Source organism: Ananas comosus, linkage group 4 (genome assembly GCF_001540865.1).
Source record: "Ananas comosus cultivar F153 linkage group 4, ASM154086v1, whole genome shotgun sequence".
NCBI classification, from domain to species: domain Eukaryota; kingdom Viridiplantae; phylum Streptophyta; class Magnoliopsida; order Poales; family Bromeliaceae; genus Ananas; species Ananas comosus.
In genome coordinates, this window is record NC_033624.1 from 14,755,640 (window position 1) to 14,769,661 (window position 14,022).

At 39.4% G+C, this 14,022-nt stretch overlaps 2 protein-coding genes across 4 annotated transcripts; one reads left to right on the forward strand and one right to left on the reverse strand.

Annotated features, from left to right (window-relative positions):
- Positions 928-8,911, forward strand: LOC109708585 (type I inositol polyphosphate 5-phosphatase 8). 3 transcript variants are annotated; one of them, XM_020230387.1, is made up of 11 exons: positions 928-1,051; positions 1,757-1,796; positions 1,907-1,982; positions 2,439-2,522; positions 2,982-3,075; positions 4,024-4,137; positions 5,128-5,530; positions 6,149-6,348; positions 6,449-6,557; positions 6,708-6,856; positions 8,066-8,911. In XM_020230387.1, the coding sequence occupies exons 2-11, from the start codon at positions 1,767-1,769 to the stop codon at positions 8,451-8,453; spliced, it is 1,647 nt and encodes a 548-aa protein (XP_020085976.1). In that variant the 5' UTR covers positions 928-1,051; positions 1,757-1,766; the 3' UTR covers positions 8,454-8,911. The 3 variants fall into 3 exon arrangements, with proteins under 3 accessions (XP_020085976.1, XP_020085977.1, XP_020085975.1); XM_020230388.1 differs by lacking the exon at positions 928-1,051 and adding an exon at positions 1,343-1,360; XM_020230386.1 differs by lacking the exon at positions 928-1,051 and adding an exon at positions 1,379-1,442.
- LOC109709140 (2-oxoglutarate dehydrogenase, mitochondrial-like) lies at positions 9,279-13,536 on the reverse strand. The gene is given in 10 exon segments (XM_020231206.1): positions 9,279-9,641; positions 9,773-9,988; positions 10,073-10,201; positions 10,507-10,753; positions 10,966-11,298; positions 11,376-11,602; positions 11,960-12,456; positions 12,459-12,727; positions 12,768-12,906; positions 12,909-13,536. Coding segments are annotated over 10 exon segments (3,048 nt in total).

A 14,022-nucleotide genomic window follows, 5' to 3' on the forward strand; every position in this document is an offset into this window, starting at 1 on the left:
CCGCTATATAGTCGCCAATAAGAGAGTAAGATTCTTCCTCCTCTCCGACATCTCACCCTGCATGCTCTTTATTAGTTTTTCATTTCTTATGTGACATATCAATAGTCCCATATCGAATAATATGAAAGAGTTTATTGAGTTCATAAATGACACATACTAGTAATATATGATAATTAAGTTTAAATATTTTGGATCTGTGAATTGAGCCTAACGAGCGGGAAGTACTGTGAGTTGGATCTCACATTATCTAGTGAATCTAAAACTGTGTGTATGATTAGGCTAGTTTTATATCGAATAATATGAAATTGGACAAGTAAATGTTCAGGCTTAAAAGAAGGTCGGCGGTGTAACCGCATCATGCAAACAGGTGGACAATGATTTCTATTTGATCTCTACAACTGGTCGGACGCAGTGTTGTATTTCCTTACCATTGCCTTTTGATGAGATTATTGGTCCTGAAATTTTTTTTAAAAAAAAAATTAGCCAAGTAAATAATCTCACTTTCTCTCGAGATTTGGTAGGTTCAGTCTCCAAATGATCGGTGTCCTGATCAAACTTAATAGAATAGAAGTATATAAAAGAGCTATTACTCTCCACAGCGCATTTTACTCGCAAACTCGTATCTTGTGATTTTTTACGCAGTGGGAACCACATATGGCGTGGTACAGCAGGTCCACCCAACAACATTTGAGCATGACGAGCACTACCGGAGCCTCCACTGCCCAAAAAAAGAGACCACTTTGACCGATCGAGAGAACGTAAAGCGAGGGAGAAGAAGCTCTCGTGGGCCCCTCCCCATGCACACCTTTTTCTTTTCCCCTGCTTCGGATGTGACTCCCTACTACTACTACTACTACTACTACTACTACTACTATAAATTCCACACCCATTCCTCCTCTCCACGCTTCTTTCTCTCTCTCTCTCTCTCTTAATTGCTACAAACCGTTCTTAGCAAAAGCCAGTTAAAGAAGACACGAAGAAGAAGGAGAAGAAGAAGAAGAAGAGGAAGAGGAAGAGGAAGAGGAAGAGAAAGAGGGTGAAGCATAGGAGGGTAAAGCCCCATTCAAATATCCTTTTCTCTTACTCTGTTTTGATTAGTTCTTTTCTTCTGTAAAGGAGAAACTTTTGGGTTTCGGGGCTTGTAGGTTTTGGGGTTTCTACCTTTGCGTGCTCTTGGAGCTCTTTTTCCATCCCCATTCTATTAATTTCTACGGTTATTTGAGAATTTCCTTTCATGGGTTTTGCGCCAAACTCGGTGGTGAATGAAGGGGGAACATGCATTTCCTTTTTTACCTTTTTTTTTCCTCCCTATTTTTGGGTTGTTTTTTTTTTCCTTGGGTCTCCCGCAGTTATCCACAAGGTTCTCTCTTTTCTCTTCCATTAATGTGTTTTCATCTTGTGAGAAGAGTTTTTATATTTGTGATTGATGGAGAGGATAAAAGGTGAAATGTTTCTTTCTTCTTCCTTTTTATCTGAGATCTTAAAAAGCCATAAACTTTACCAGTTTAATCCAATTTTTAATCTTTATTTTCTCCTCCCACCACCTTTTCCCCTTTGTTGAGTTGCTCGAGCTCCAGCTTAGCAACGCATTAATCACATTTAATTACTCAACCTTTCTATTATATCATAAGATCAAAAAAGAACCTTTTTTCTCCTTTTCCCCATCTCTTATCATCCCTTCACCTTTATATTCTATATCATAATTATAGTAAAACCAACCTCTGCTCTTTCGTTCTCTGTTTTTTCTTTTTTTCAGGGATTAGAATATGAGAAAGGAACCCGTGAGAATCCCAAAGGTGAGCACTTTAATCTAAAGTTAGAATCTTTTCACAAAACCAACCTCAAAAATCCTACAATATCCCATAAATTTCCAAATTTTTTTTGTGATTTTTCTTTTTTTTTTTAGTCTTCGTCGTGGCCGAAGACGGTGGTGAAGAAATGGCTCAACATGAAGAGCGCCGAGTTTCATTCCGATTGCAACAGTGAGGAATCACATTACCATTTCCTGTTCTATCCCTTGATCCCAAAATATAGCAAATCTTTTTTTTTTCTTTTTTTTTTTGGTTTTCTCTTTTGGTGAAATTGTATCGAGGGCCCCTTATCTTATCTCACTTTTAAACAGGCCCCGCAGCTTTTTTTTTAACTAGCGTTTTTAAATTTAAATTTTTATTCCAGTCATTTTTAACTTGCTGAGTTGAGAAACGCATTAAATTTAATAACTTTAATTACTGGTCATTAGCTATAAATTTAATCGAGTCGTTAATTAAAAAAAAATAAAGTTGATGGGCCATTTCAAAATGAAGCATATATAGTTGAGAGACCCCTCATAGATTTCTACCAATCTTTTATTTTTTTGTTTAGCAGATTCTATTTTATTGATTCAAAATTTGTCTATATTTACTTTAAAAATAAATTTTGAATCTAAAATTTTAAAAAAGGGGAGAGTTTTGGGTGGATGCAAGAGAGGAGGAAGAGTTGCTCGGACAAGGACGGGAGCCTCCTAATGAGAAGGGATTTGTCAGGTACTATCACAGCTACAATTACAATCTCTCCCCAACCACCACTCTCTTATTATCATTGTAAATTGTAAATAATAATAATAATAATAATAATAATAATGTAGCCATTTTTCTCAAGCCAAAATTGAAGTGCTCTGAGTTGGCAACTCATCAGCCACTAAATATTCTTGGCCCCACTTTTGATTATCTGAGTTTGGACCAATCAGAAGAGGGCGTGGGTTTTTGCCTTGTAATTTGGTTTCATACTTGTACTACAGTGTACATAACATGTTCTTGTGCTGTATCTGCATCTGCTTCTCTTTATACTACTACTGGTACTACGCACAGCAAAGTTTGGATTGGCTAGAGAGAGGGGCATTTTAGTAAATAAAAAAAAGGATTTTTTTGATAATAATTGGATAATTTGGGATAATTTTTTGAATTTTGATTAATATTTTTTAATATTAAAATTTTGGGTTGCAGGTGGGTGGTTGGTGGAGAGCTCTGAAAATCTTAAACCACCCCAGTTCGGATCCTATTCCCCACCTCCCTCCTCCCCTCTCCCCAAAAATCTCAGGTAAATTTATATACCTAAAAAAGAAAAAGAATCCTAATACTCTCAAACCTTCTTAACAAAGCCAAATTTATCTAATTCCAGTTTAATTGTATTTCATTAATTTATTCAGTAGTTTATATCATAAACATCACAATTCTACTGGGAATTAATTGTTGAATCTCTATTCGTTTTTCGTTCTGCAGTAGATATGATATAGAAGTTTCTAATTGATTTATGCATAAATTTCAGTATATATTGTATGAGCTTACTCTTAGGATCTGTTTGGCAATTGTAGAAAAATAGGTTTGGATAAAAAACTTTATTTTTAACAAAAATAAATGTTTGAATAAATATCAAAATACAAAATTTACTGTAGAAAAAAAAATACAAATAGAATAATAACCAGTGCTTTCGACAGAGAATTTTATGAAAAACTCGTTGCAGTACTCCTTTTCAGAGCAGTAGCTCCTGATCTAATAATCAGTCAGTGCTTTGCACAGAGAATTTTTTGGGATGTTACCTCTAAATAAACACAATTAATTAACTTGAGGTTAAGCTGCAGAGCTATATTATTATATTATTTTGAAAATTTAATATATGTAATTGGTAATACTATTATTATTATTATTATTATTATTATGAATTCGGCTATTATATTCTTATAAGTATGAATTTTTTTTATACTCATAAATTTTCGACCATTAGATTTATTTTTTAAATTATTTTTATCTGTTAAGTCATACTATTCAACCAATCATTCTCTAGAAAATTATTATTATTCTAATCAGAAACTACTATTATTCTAACTGTATTTTTTTTATTTAACGGTCGAAAATTTATGAATATGAAAAAATTTATAATCTTACAAATATAATAATCTTAGCCTATTATTATTATTATTATTATTATTATTGTTGAGATTTAATGATGGATTGGGTACTGTTTGGGCGCTGCTGCATAATAATCAAGGATGTTCGTGGGGACATGGAACGTGGGCGGGCGCGCGCCTCACCAGGACCTCAACCTCAACCTTAGCGATTGGCTTTTGAGCACGCCTTCCCCTGCCGACATCTATGTTCTCGGGTACCTACGTTTTCACTTGAAACTATATTCTCTTATATTATATATATTCAAATATATATATATATATTTAAAAAATAAGAAATTTAAAGTGATTTTTTTTAATTCTGGACCGAGATAATTAAAAACTCTAGCTAATTTAGATGTAATTTTAACAATTAAATCTCTCGTATAGTTCAAACTACTGCGGTCGGGAATTAGACCGTATAAAATTAAAAATACAGATGCAATCGCCGTATGCAACTAAACAGTCTCGGGTTATCTAAATAGTGTTTCACGGAGGGAATAGTGTTCGGTGTCTTATCCTTCATCAGCTTTTTTTCTTTTCTTTTTTTTTTTGGGTATGATTCCATCTTAACAATTGTTGTACTTTGCTCGTAGGTAGCTGTACCTATATACGTAGCTTTGGTATTTGTTTCTGGTTTTAGCTCTCAGATGCTAATCATGATTATTCCCTAGGCAAACAGTTTGCTCTTTCCCACACAATTAATAAACTATCCATATTTAAGGTTTCTCTCTTGCCCACTCCCAACATTTATACCTTTCCGTGCTCCATACGGTAACTCAAACTGGGCGTGTGGGAAGTGCAACGCTCATGCAGATCGAGAAATTATTCCCTGGGCGTGGTCTAAATGTCTGTGGCTGACGTGGTAGACCTTGTCCACGGAATAATAATTGCTCTCCCTCTACGGGGACGTGAATCTGAAAACATTTTTTTAAAAAAACAAAAAAACACAAAGTTTGTTTTTGACCGTTTTGACCCTGCCCTTCATTGAATGAGCTTCGAGTCCGTACGACACCAGCATTGAACGCACGTTACGCAACACCGGTGGGACGGTCGCTCTCCTCCTCACTGTGGGCCCCACCGAGGGACTGGGGACCCCCCACTGTCGCTTGTGTGTATAGTACCAACGCGAAACAGTTAGTGGCAAATTCGTAATTTTTGCGCTCCGATTTGATCCCCCCGCCCCTGCCGCTTTGCGATCCGTGCAGGTTCCAGGAGATCGTGCCGTTGAACGCGGGGAACGTGCTCGGCGCGGAGGACAAGGGCCCCGCGTACAGGTGGCTGGCGCTGATTCGCCGGGCCCTGAACCCCTCCCACCGAAACGGGCCCGAAGTTGCGCGAAATTACGGAAACGCCACGGAGCAGCGGCCGAGGCTCAGCTTCTCGGATCTGCTCACGATGGAGGCGAGCGACGGGGCGGCGCCGAGGAATTCGGATCTTTCGGGCGAGGAATCGGCGCGGGGCCGAGGTGGCGAGTACTCTTTGGCGGCGTGTAAGCAAATGGTGGGGATCTTCTTGTGCGTGTGGGTCCGGGAGGAGCTCGTGCCGCACGTGACCAGCCTCAAAGTCTCGTGCGTGGGGAGGGGCATCATGGGCTACATGGGAAATAAGGTTGGGTCTCTCTCTCTCCCCCTCTCTCTCTCTCTCTCTCTCAACCCAATGGAAAAGATATTTTCTTTCCTAAAATACGCCCCTTTCGTTTTTATAATTGCAACTTCGATCTAATTTGGGGTTTTTCAAATTTAGCATTTTGATCAATGTAACATTTTTTTTTTTTTTTTCTTTCGGCCTAAACACTCCTAAACAAAAAAATGAATATAGAGTGTATTGCTTTGTGATTCTCGGGTTTTTTTTTTTTAAATATATTTTGTGCAAAATGGCCATGTTGTTAACTCGGCATTTCCTATAGCAAGTGGCAAAGGGCTTGGTAATTGATACCCGAGATCCAATTTCGAATCATAGTTGATTCACATTTCTAGTTAAGTTTATTTCTAAATAAAATAAACGAAGCGGATAGCGTGCTATCTATTTCTCAAAAAAAAAAAAAAGAAAAAAAAAGAGGCATTGAAGGATTACACTTGACCTGTGTGTGTCTCTCTCTCTACTTGCAGAACTAGCTAACTAAAATTTCTGATGTGAAACTTCTACTTCTGAGTAATATAATTGTGGCGGATTTTGATGAAATTGCTGTAGATTTTTAATTCATCCTACGAGGAAATTTGGCTGCAGGGATCGATCTCGATTAGCATGACCCTGCAGAGGACGACGTTCTGCTTCGTGTGCACGCACTTGGCGTCGGGGGAGAAGGACGGCGACGAGGTCCGAAGGAACTCCGACGTGGCGGAGATCCTGAAGAGAACTAAGTTCTTACAATCTCACCGGTTTTCGCGGCCCGCCGCGTTATCCCCGGAGACCATCTTAGAGCATGAGTAAGCGTTTTAGAACCCTTATTACTGTTACATTAATTTGGTTACAAAAAATAAGTAATAGCATGTTATAAATTTAAGCTTAACTCGCTATGATATGCAGCAAGATTATATGGCTTGGCGATTTGAATTACCGCCTTGCTGCGAGTTGCAGTGACACGCATGAATTATTGGAGAAGAATGATTGGCAAGCCTTGTTAGAGAAGGATCAGGTGCGACGACATTATTTAAATTGAATTTTTTTTTTCATTCGAATTGAATCTAAGGTGGATCTACTTATACCTTACAAAGTTCTGCGCAAGTACTTCACAATTTTGGTCATTTGAGTTGTTCTTAAACTAACTAATGAAGTACTCTCGCAGCTCCGAATCGAGCAAAAAGCGGGCAGAGTCTTCGCGGGGTGGGAGGAAGGGAGGATATATTTCCCTCCTACCTACAAATACCTCACGAATTCGGACATTTACGCCGTAAATCCCGCTAAGTCTAGAGAGAAAAGGCGCACCCCTGCTTGGTAAATAAATCCTCCTATTATCTTTCTCTATATTCATTTTGGTTGATTATGCTCTCCAAAATAATGATACTGCAGCTTTAATTAGTGTAAGTGTGTAAACTATAAGAGTTTGTGAAGAACATGCATACATGATAATACATATATAAACCTTATTGTGGCAGAGTCTATTAGAATAAGTGTTAGAGTGAATAAAGTGCCCATGATCACTCCTTGGTGTCATCATGTGAGTTAAAACTTAAGATCACATGCTTTAGCAGCTAACTTAGGTTGTCTTTTGACTTTGACCATGATTATCCCAAACCCTAGTTTTCAATTAGATTAGATCCGACTCTTGTGTAACCATAAAAGAGAGATTAAACTATCCTTGTATAGTAATTAATATCCAATATTTTTTTTGCCGACCTGCATTAGTCAATTAGTTAATTAGTTTTGAAAAAGTAATAAGGCGGTAATTTGCTATGGCCGGCGGTTAATTATCCACGAGAAACGTGTCGATGATTCGTCGCCGCCTTGCCAGCCTGAATGTTGACATTGCTTTTCATATTTTAAAGCATAGATGATGTTCTTCTTAGCCTTAATAATTATCTACTAGCCGTGATTAGTGGTTGGATCTGGGGCTTAATACTTTAGATTACACAGACGGAGTAGTGCTCTATGGTTAGATCATAGATAAGATTTCCAGTGTAGTACTCACTTATAATTTTAACTGCAGTAATTCAGTAAACTTTATTTAATATTACTATTCTCCACTTCTGTTATTATGTTATGGAAAACGACTACCGCTCAATCCAACCTTTACGCTGCGAGTTCAATTCTATGGTATGCTAAAATTTTTACGGTTGTAGTGTATACAACTTATCTGAATTATGGATCATTTTAAATAGGCTATCTAATTTTTCACAAATTTTAATTCTGCTATCTAAATATTCAATTTGTTTGATTTGAACTAATCATTGATATTTTATCTTTAAAATTAAACTAATTATTTTCTTTAATAAATTTATGGTTGCGAAATTATATAAATTATACTAAGTTAAATTTTAAAGTTAAGGTATGTTGAGCGGCTCGACTTAAAAAAATTGAAAAGTTGGATTAAAAAACTAAGATTTCCAAAGGTTGAATGTTTTTTTTACCAATTTTCTACAATCATACTAATCTTTTATATATATATATATATATATATATTTGTATGAATTTTTTTGATTATAGGTGCGATCGGATACTGTGGCGGGGGAAGGGGATGAAGCAGATGTGGTACGTGCGCGGGGAATCGCGCTTCTCCGACCACAGGCCCGTGCACTCCCTCTTCTCCGTGCAACTCCACCACGACCCCACCACCACCACCACCACCACCACCACCACCTCCGACGCCGACGCCGTTTCCGCAAACGCCGTTTCCCCCGCCGCAACCACCCGCCACGTCAGCAACAGCAGCAGCAGCAGCAGCAGCAACAACAACAACAAAAGCGGCTGCGGCGGAAGCAGCAGCAGCAGTAGTAGCAGCAGTAGCTGTAGCTCGTCGTGGGGGCGAGTCGAAGCTGAGGAGATGCTCCTCCTCGCGCGGACGCAGAGCTGTTTACAAGCCTCCCGATTCTGACCCGGAAACATCCAATCTAATTTAATTTAATTTAATTAAACCCTAACACACCACCACGTTTTTTTTTAAAAAAAAAATTGTTCTTTTGATTTTTATTTTTTTTTTTTATAAAAAAGAGACAGAAAAGAAGAGGAGAAGAGAAAAAGGGCGCGTGCGAAGTGGGCTTCATCATCTATACGTGAAGCGGAGGAATTTAAGCGGTGGGGGATGCAGCTTTTGTGTTTTTTTTTTTTAATCATTTTTGTTTATTATTTTTATTTTTTAAAGAGTGGGAGTGGAGAGGAGGGCTGAAGCGCCGTTGTGTATTTCTTTGTTAATTAATTTATACTTTTTTTATTTCAATTTCTTTCTTTTAGCAGTTAATCGATAGTGGATCCGCCGAAAACAGAGGCAAAAAGGCTATATCAATTGGGGTGCGCAATATACAGAGCATTTTTATTACAAAAGAATAAAGCATATGAAAACAACTTCACGAATCTTGAGGAACTTTGTCCAAGATAAAGATGTGAAACAACCGTTGTACTCTAAAAATTTAAACTGTTAGAGAACGGTGTTTAAACATTTTTATATTTAACATTCTCCCTCATGTCTGGGCTCGAAATTTTTTAATCGGCCCATGACGTGGGCTTGAATTAAATGGAAGGAAATTAATATGCTAGGAGCCTAGCGTGACTCGAATTCAGGATTTCCTGCTCTGATACCATGTGAAACAACCGTTGTACTCTAAAAACTTAAGCTGTTAGAGAACGATGTTTAAACATTTTTATATTTAACAAAAAAACCGTTTGATGATGGATCATTTTGTGGCTTGTCGCAAACTCTAGATTAAGCAATCGAAACTTCAAATAACAGTTGTCCCCTGCATCTACATCTGGCACTATGGCAACGGAGTAAATACTCGGCAGTTGAGATATATTTCTCAGATAATTTCAAACTTTTGAGCATAGTGAACCACTGTGACCACTCAGAAAAAAAGAAAAGATAAGTGAACCATGTGTGTGAAATAAAGTTTGAATGTGCTCTAAAGCTCCAATACATTAACAATCTAGTGAAAAGTTTCATACTTGGATAATGCTTTAGCTCCCGCTGAACTAGGTCAAAAGGGAATGGGGACAACTGTTCAATTCTGCAGATTGCAACATCTTTGCGCTCCTTTCTCTTCCTCTCTTCATCAAGATCATAGTATATCTGCAAAACATGTTTTTTAATAAAACACTAAAATTGAATCTTAATTTCAAATTTTGAAACGACTTTGTAAGCTCACTCTCCAATACTGAACAAAGCATTTTGCTTGTCGATGAAAGCAAGGGCAATTTTACCTTCCCAGAGCATAGAATTAGGCGATTTATGCCCTCCTCAACCTCTTTATGATCATTCGGATCCTTTATAAGCCGCTTGAATCGGGTCCCTTGCCTATCAAATCCAGGATGTCCTTTGACATCATCAAACTCAGAAAGGTGCGATTTGCAATCCTTGTGCCGAAGAAGGTTCTTAGGAGACATTAGAATCAAAGGTTTCCGGAACTCCCTATGTATCTAAGTAAGCAGATCACAAAATAAAATGATTTGCTTTTTCAAAAGAAAAAAGAGGATTAAAGCTGGCTACAGCGAAATACTAGCCTGACGCCTCAGAACATGAAAGTAATTTGCGGGTGTGGTGACATTAACAACTTGCCAATTGCTTTCCTGGATCTGTTTCCGAAGTGTGGGTTCCATCTCAGGTATCACATAAGGATTGTCATCGCTCATCTGTACAACACACTCTGAATTTGAATTTACCAATTTTAAGAAAACCAACAATAGAAATATAATGTATTGGTGACAAATATTCCAAAAGATTCCTACAGCGTCCTTCTCAAAAGATAAGAAACTGAAAGAGATCATGCTCAAGGAGGCATAACAGTCGGCGCACAGTTAGCACAATAAGCAAGTATCCTAGCAACAAGCCACAGCAATTCATCCAATTTGACAAGGATCCTTCTGGAAATATATATTCGTTGAGAAATAAACATTTCTAAATATTCTACGCAAATGCCATTTTTGTTATAAAGTACCTGAAGAAAACGTTCTAGACGTGCACTTGAATGTTCTGGGCCCTGACCTTCATAACCATGGGGCAGTAAAACAACGAGTCCAGTTTGGCGCAGCCATTTTGACTCTCCACTACTCAAAAATTGATCAAATATCACTTGAGCACCATTTGCAAAGTCGCCAAACTGAGCTTCCCAGAGTACTAGGGAATTAGGATTCTCCATTGAGTATCCCAATTCAAAGCCAACAACACCAAATTCTGAAAGCGAACTGTGAAGAGCATTAAGAAAGAATTACACTTAAGTTTTTTCATGGAAAAGCATTCACGAGCACTAACTAAAATGGTAATATACCATTTGTGTTCGTCATTTTTGTTTTCGTTTGTGCGCTTGTCATAACATCAACAGTCTTGAGTTTTGTTAGATGTTGATAATAAAGTTAAGCATTCAGACAGAAGCAGAAAGGGAAATTGAAGGACATACCTGTCGCTAGCAGTAAACATGCCCTCTTTATGGTTCATCACAAGATGGTCAAGAGGACAGTACATCTCACCAGTTTCCTGGTCATGGATAACTGCATGTCTATGACTAAAAGTTCCTCTTTCAACATCTTGACCACTCAACCGAACATGATTCCCTTCCACTACAAGAGTCGCAGAAGCAAGTGCCTCCGCAAGTGCCCAGTCAATCCCTTCCCCAGTTTCAATCATCTGAGCACGAGTTTCAAAGATCCTCTTCACTTTTGTGTGGGGCTTAAAATTCTCAGGAAGATACGTAATGGCTTTTCCGACTTGTTTTAGTATCTCAGGCTTGACTCTGCAGAATAACGATAGGTCTTCAAAACGAAAACCTCAAATGCAGATATAAGCTAAGCATTAAACATTTGATCCTACCCAGTGTTCCGAATTCGAGAAATCTGTTCGGGCGACTTGAATCCCGTCCAATAAGCTGAAAGCCAGTCCCTTTTTTTCGGAACATAGTCTTTGCTTTTGACGAATTCTTCATTCAGGATGGAGTTGACTTTGTTGTGAATCCTCTCAATATCCTCTTCAGAGATATCCCCTGATTCTATAAGTTTCTTCTTGTAAATTTCAAGAGCACTTGGATGATTTCGAATAACCTGCTTCAGCACTACAGTCACCATGGCAAGTTGAACTTACAAACAAACACACACATATACATACATATATATACATACATAACAGCCGAGAAAAATATTTAATGTGCACCAGTGTGAGAGTGCCTGCCCCTTCAATCGCCATCTGAGTTGTAATTGGCTACTAGCTACTCTCCATTAGAAACAATAAGCAGAAAATAGGACAAGATTTGAATTATTATAGGATGCACACGAAATTGAAAGCCCAACTATTTCCTTTAGAGACATGAACATTTCTGTACCCATGAAGCAATTCACAAGTCAACCAGCAAGCTGATACGTCAGAGTAGATAAAACCAAGAGAAACACAAGCGAGATCACCTGATACATTTTGGGCTGCGTAAAAGAGGGCTCATCAATCTCATTATGCCCATATCGCCTGTAACAAACTAGGTCCACCACCACATCAGAATGGAATGTCTGCCGCCAATCCACTGCGAGTTCACAGCAATGAACGACTGCTTCAATACCATCACCATTCACATGAAATATTGGTGCATTTAATGCTTTAGCAACGTCCGTACAGTACTGTGAAGACCTTCCGGATTTAGGATCGGTCGTAAAAGCCACTTGGTTGTTAACCACAATATGAATGGTCCCACCAGTGGTGTAGTTGGGAAGGTCACTTAGATGGAGAGTCTCATAAACCACACCCTGCCCTGCAAAGCTACCATCTCCATGAATCAATACACCCACATTCTTTATCCTCTCAATATCATCAGAATAAAACTGTTTTGCACGCGTCTTCCCCACAACAACAGGATCGACAGCTTCCAAATGGCTGGGGTTAGCAACTAAAGATAGATGAATTCTCTTGCATTTCTAGTGGGCCTATCATACGAAGTGCCCAAATGGTACTTCACATCCCCCGTTCCTGTGTATAGCCCTTCTTCCTCCAGCACGAGCTTTGTATCGCCACTGAACTCGCTAAAGATCTGCCGCAATGGCTTCCGCACCACATTGCCCAATACATTGAGTCGTCCCCTATGAGACATTCCCATGGCGATGCTCTCTACTCCTTTATCAGCCGCGCGATCAAACATCTCCTTCATTCCAGGGATCATCGTCTCCGCACCTTCAAGACCAAACCTTTTCGCGGTGGTCCGTCTCCGCACCTTCAAGACCAAACCTTTTCGCGGTGGTCCACTTTGTCGCCAGGAAACTCTCGAAAAGCGTGCTCCAGGAGAGCCGATCGAGGATCACTAGCCGCCGATCATGGCTATACTCAAGGGGCTTTCCTGTCTCAATTCTCTTCCTCGACCAATGCCGGGAATGTGCATGTACTCATATCCAATAGTCCCACAATAAGCCTGCTCGAGCTTGTTTAATATCTCCCTTAGGGTTTGGACAGGGCGGTTCTCGGATAAGATGCCCGACATTCTCCACACACCTATGAAGAATTCTCTATCTAAGTCAGCTTCCGTGAATCCGTAGTAGCGTAAATCGAGATCTTCAGGGAGTTCCCTCTTCTCTAAACCTAAAGGGTCCAACTTGGCCTTCATGTGGCCATTGACCTGGTAGGCTCTGACTAAAAGGAGCAGCTTCATGCTCTCTTGGATGGTCTGGCCCGAAATTTCTGGGAAAGCCAAAGATTGTCCCAAAAAGTTTCTAAAGAAGTTGTCCCAGGATTCATCGACACTCTTCGGATCAGCTTCCCAAGCCCTCTGCAGCTCCTCCAAGTAGACATTGCTTGTGCTGTTGAGGAAGCTTTCGGTGAGCCTCGAAAGAGGCATGGCACAAGGGACGGGATCAGATTTGTCCAATCGGAGCACTGGGGAGTGGAAGCTTCTCGAGTGAGAAGGAAGAAGTGAAGAAGAAGGGCGGAGGAGGGGGTTTCTGATGCCATGATGAGGTAGCCGATCTAGGGTTCTTCTCACGGCAAGCCGAAACCAAGCCATTACAACTAAAATCTACTGTAATTTCAACTACGAATCCATCGATTTCCCTAGAAAAAGCTTATTATCTAAGATTAAGCAAACATAAACCCAAATTCTCCGAATTCTTCATGGAATAGTGATCGAAATCGGCGAAACCAAACCGGAAAGAAACAGAGAACAACAAGATCTAACACCAGCTCGATAGTTACGGGTTTGAAGTAGAAGAGATTGCGATCATCGTACCTGAGGGAGATCTGAGAGGGGTCGGGTTAAAAATAAAAACAAAACAAAACCCTAACCCTAGTATCGTGAGGGAGAACGAGCAGCTTCGGAGTCGACTAGAGACTTCGACGGGGCGGCGCCACCCCTCCCTCTGCTCCGCCCCACTTTGGGAGTTTAATTACACGCCCAATTTTTTGGGTATACACGCCCTTGTGTGTGGACTGTCCCCACTATCTCCTTACTCTCCAGCGGAAAGTGAAAAGAAGGGTGTGCGAATATCGGAAA